The sequence below is a fragment of the Acanthamoeba castellanii genome (assembly GCF_000313135.1).
Source record: "Acanthamoeba castellanii str. Neff unplaced genomic scaffold scf7180000083680, whole genome shotgun sequence".
Taxonomy (NCBI): domain Eukaryota; phylum Discosea; order Longamoebia; family Acanthamoebidae; genus Acanthamoeba; species Acanthamoeba castellanii.
In genome coordinates, this window is record NW_004457563.1 from 3774 (window position 1) to 6832 (window position 3059).

A 3059-nucleotide genomic window follows, 5' to 3' on the forward strand; every position below is an offset into this window, starting at 1 on the left:
CCATACCTGCAATGCACAAGTCTCATACGCGATGGTGTGTGTGTGTGTGTGTGTGTGTGTGTGTGTGTGTGTGTGTGTGTGTGTGTTGTGTGGGCCTGCCTATAGGTGCTGGTGGACTCCCTGCTCAAGGCCGGCGCCAAGGTCGAGGTCGCCGACGACGATGGCGTCACGCCCCTCCAAGAAGGTACTCTTTGTGACGCATCACAAATTACGGCGATCATCTCACGCGGTCTCGGTGGTGGCTGCTGGTGGTGGTGGGGATGAACAGCGTCGTGGGGTGGTAGCGTGAGTAGCGTGCGGCTGCTGCTGGCGGCCGGGGCCGACCCCAACTCGCGGGACGTGGAGGGCAACACGTGCCTGCACAAGGCGGCCTTCGTGGGCAACTACGACGCCATCCTCCGCCTCGTGGAGGCCAAGGCCGAAATCGACGCCACCGACGCCGAAGGCGGTACGCCCTTTCTTGCCTATATCCCGGAGGACCTGTTGCACGCGCCAAATTAATTATTCGTTTATATCTATTTGGACCATTCACACGCCTGCGTGCTGCGTATACAGGTACTCCGCTGCACAACGCCATCTACAACGGCCACTACGATTGCGTGTGCCTGCTGCTCCAGCTGGGTGCCGGTACGCGTCCTAATTCACATTATTGTTGTTGTTGGTGGCCATGTTGGTAGTTCGTCATCGTTGTCGTCATCATCGAGGGAGGAGAGACTCATATGGGCGTGTGATCTCGTGGTGTGTGTGTAGACATCGACAAGGCCGACGGGCACGGAAACTGTCCGGTGCGGTTCGCCGTGTCGCGGGGCGACGGACACATCCTCCAGCGCCTCCTCGAGGAGCGCGCCAACCCCAACCTCAAGGACACGGTATATATACATGCCCACCCGCATATTCACTACGTATGGCACACCACTTTTGTGCGCGCTCATGCGTTGCGTCTGTGGTTCATGCTACACAGAGAAAGGGACTCGCGCCCGTTCACGTGGCGGCCTACCGCGACCACGCCCTGTGCCTGGGGCAGCTCCTCGAAGCCGGCGCCACCCTCGACTCGCGCGCCTCCGGTGGCATGGTACACCGCCCTCTATAATAAACAATTATTATTGATGAATACAGATTGAGCGAGTGTCTGACTGTCTGGTATGTGCGTGTCGTGTTGTGCCATGCGTGTGATCTGGTGCGTGTCATGCGTGTGCAGATGGCGATCCACTACGCGGCGTTTTCGGGCGCGATGTCGGCCCTCATGATGCTGCTGGGCTGGGGCGCCGCCATCGACTCGGTCGACGCCGCCCGCAACACGCCGCTGCACTACGCCATCGCGCAGGAGAACTACGAGATGGTTCAGTTCCTGCTCTACCACCACGCCAACGTCAACCACAAGAACCTCGAGGGGAAGACCCCGCTCCACTTCGCCCTCGAGATCGGGTACCAACTTTTCACACACATTCCCTGATCGCCCACTCGTCAACTGCCTCTGTGCGTGTGTGTCGTGTGTGTGTGTGGCGCCAACACGATTAATAACAACGTTGGGCGCGCAGAGAACTGGATTCCTGCATGCAGATGGTGAACTGCCTCATGACCAAGGTGCGTCTCTCTTCGTGCTGTGCCGAGAAGTGAATCAATAACCCGACGGCCAACATCTCGTGCGTGTGTGTGTCGTGTGTCGTGTGTCGTATGTCGTGTGTTGGTGTGTGTGTCGTGCTGTCATATGTGTGGTATGTCATCCAGGGTGCGGACACAGACGCCAAGGACGTGGCGGGCACCACGCCCAACCAGATGGCGCGGGAGCGGGGCATCACGCTCACCCCCGTCCAAGACGCCTGGAGCCTGCGCGTACCACGCCCCCTCCCTCGTCGCTTTGCTTTGGGATGTGTGCGAAGTGCTCTCTCGAGAACGACTTGAGCTGATGACGATGACGACGACGATTGCATCGTCGCGTGCCGGCGTGCAGGGCAAGGGTCGCACCACACCGAGCGTGTTCCCGAGCGGCGGTGGTGGCGGTGGCGGTGGCATGGGAGGTGGAGGCGGCGGGATATTGGGCACCTTCTTCCGACCCGCCATCAGCTGCCGCTACCCCGCCCTCGACGTCGACCTTAAGTACGCGCCACTCTTTGACACGACACGACACACACCGCACGCACCGACACGACTTGCATACTGACACACACGCTAACTGTTATTCAGTAATCCGCGGGAGTTGGCGGAGCTGGTGCGGAAGGACACGGAGGGGCAGGCGCCGGCGGTGTGGCTCAACATCCTGCGGCACCTCATCCTGCTGCCTCTCGACAAGTCCAAGGCGTACGCCCAATCTTCTTCATCATCACCACCACCACCACCTTGCACCACAACCGATGGTCTTACACGGTTTTTGGGGGGGTTGTGTGCGCTTGTGTGCAGGAATCGGCTGTGGGACATGCTGGAGAAGTTCGTGCATCGGGTGGTGCTCGCCAAGCCCAAGGACTTCCGCGACAAAGACCGTGCGCACACCCCCCCCCTCCTCCTGTTTCGGGGCAAGTGGCCGTAACGGTGCTGACGCCTTGTCTTTCCTCCGCAGTGGCCCGCATCACCTACGAGGAATTCGAGGCGGCCTTCGCCGAGAGGTACATCAGATTACGAGTGAGTGTGTGAGGGTGGGCGGCGTGGGATCTCACCTCACGCGCGCGTCGGGGTCGGCCGTGTCGCCGCCTACAATCAATTTAGGGCGCAGAAGGACTGCTCGGAGGAGTGGGGCCGCATCGAGGAGGCCCTCGACGCCCTCTTCCCCAACGTCGACCTGGGCGGACGCAAGTACGCGCCAAGCCTGCGCCTCCCCTCCTTGTCTCTCTACTCCGCCATAACTCTGACATGGCGTGACGTGGCGTCTGGTGGTCGTTGGGTTGTGGGTGGCGCAGCGATGACATATTGTGGGTATCGCCCATCAAGGAGGAGGAGAAGAAGGACCTCGCCGCCGCACCCGTGATCGGTACTCTCCCGCCCTCCTGTCTCTGCAATGCAACAGCAGTGGTGGTGGCCATCTCGTTTGTCGAAACACAACTCCGGACACGTCATCATCTGGTGCT

General features: G+C 60.5%; 1 protein-coding gene across 1 annotated transcript in view; it reads left to right on the forward strand.

Annotated features, from left to right (window-relative positions):
- Positions 1-3059, forward strand: part of ACA1_307260 (ankyrin repeat-containing protein) — a gene marked incomplete at both ends in the record, with an annotated part of 7175 nt that overhangs the window by 1294 nt on the left and 2822 nt on the right. The window contains 15 exons of the mRNA XM_004342348.1: positions 21-34; positions 106-184; positions 269-448; positions 556-627; positions 751-869; positions 962-1072; positions 1199-1425; positions 1539-1584; positions 1729-1833; positions 1952-2097; positions 2185-2298; positions 2398-2477; positions 2555-2600; positions 2701-2787; positions 2892-2955. Of these exons, the coding sequence (XP_004342397.1) occupies positions 21-34; positions 106-184; positions 269-448; positions 556-627; positions 751-869; positions 962-1072; positions 1199-1425; positions 1539-1584; positions 1729-1833; positions 1952-2097; positions 2185-2298; positions 2398-2477; positions 2555-2600; positions 2701-2787; positions 2892-2955 (1490 nt within the window). The remainder of the gene's footprint in view (positions 1-20; positions 35-105; positions 185-268; positions 449-555; positions 628-750; positions 870-961; positions 1073-1198; positions 1426-1538; positions 1585-1728; positions 1834-1951; positions 2098-2184; positions 2299-2397; positions 2478-2554; positions 2601-2700; positions 2788-2891; positions 2956-3059) is intronic.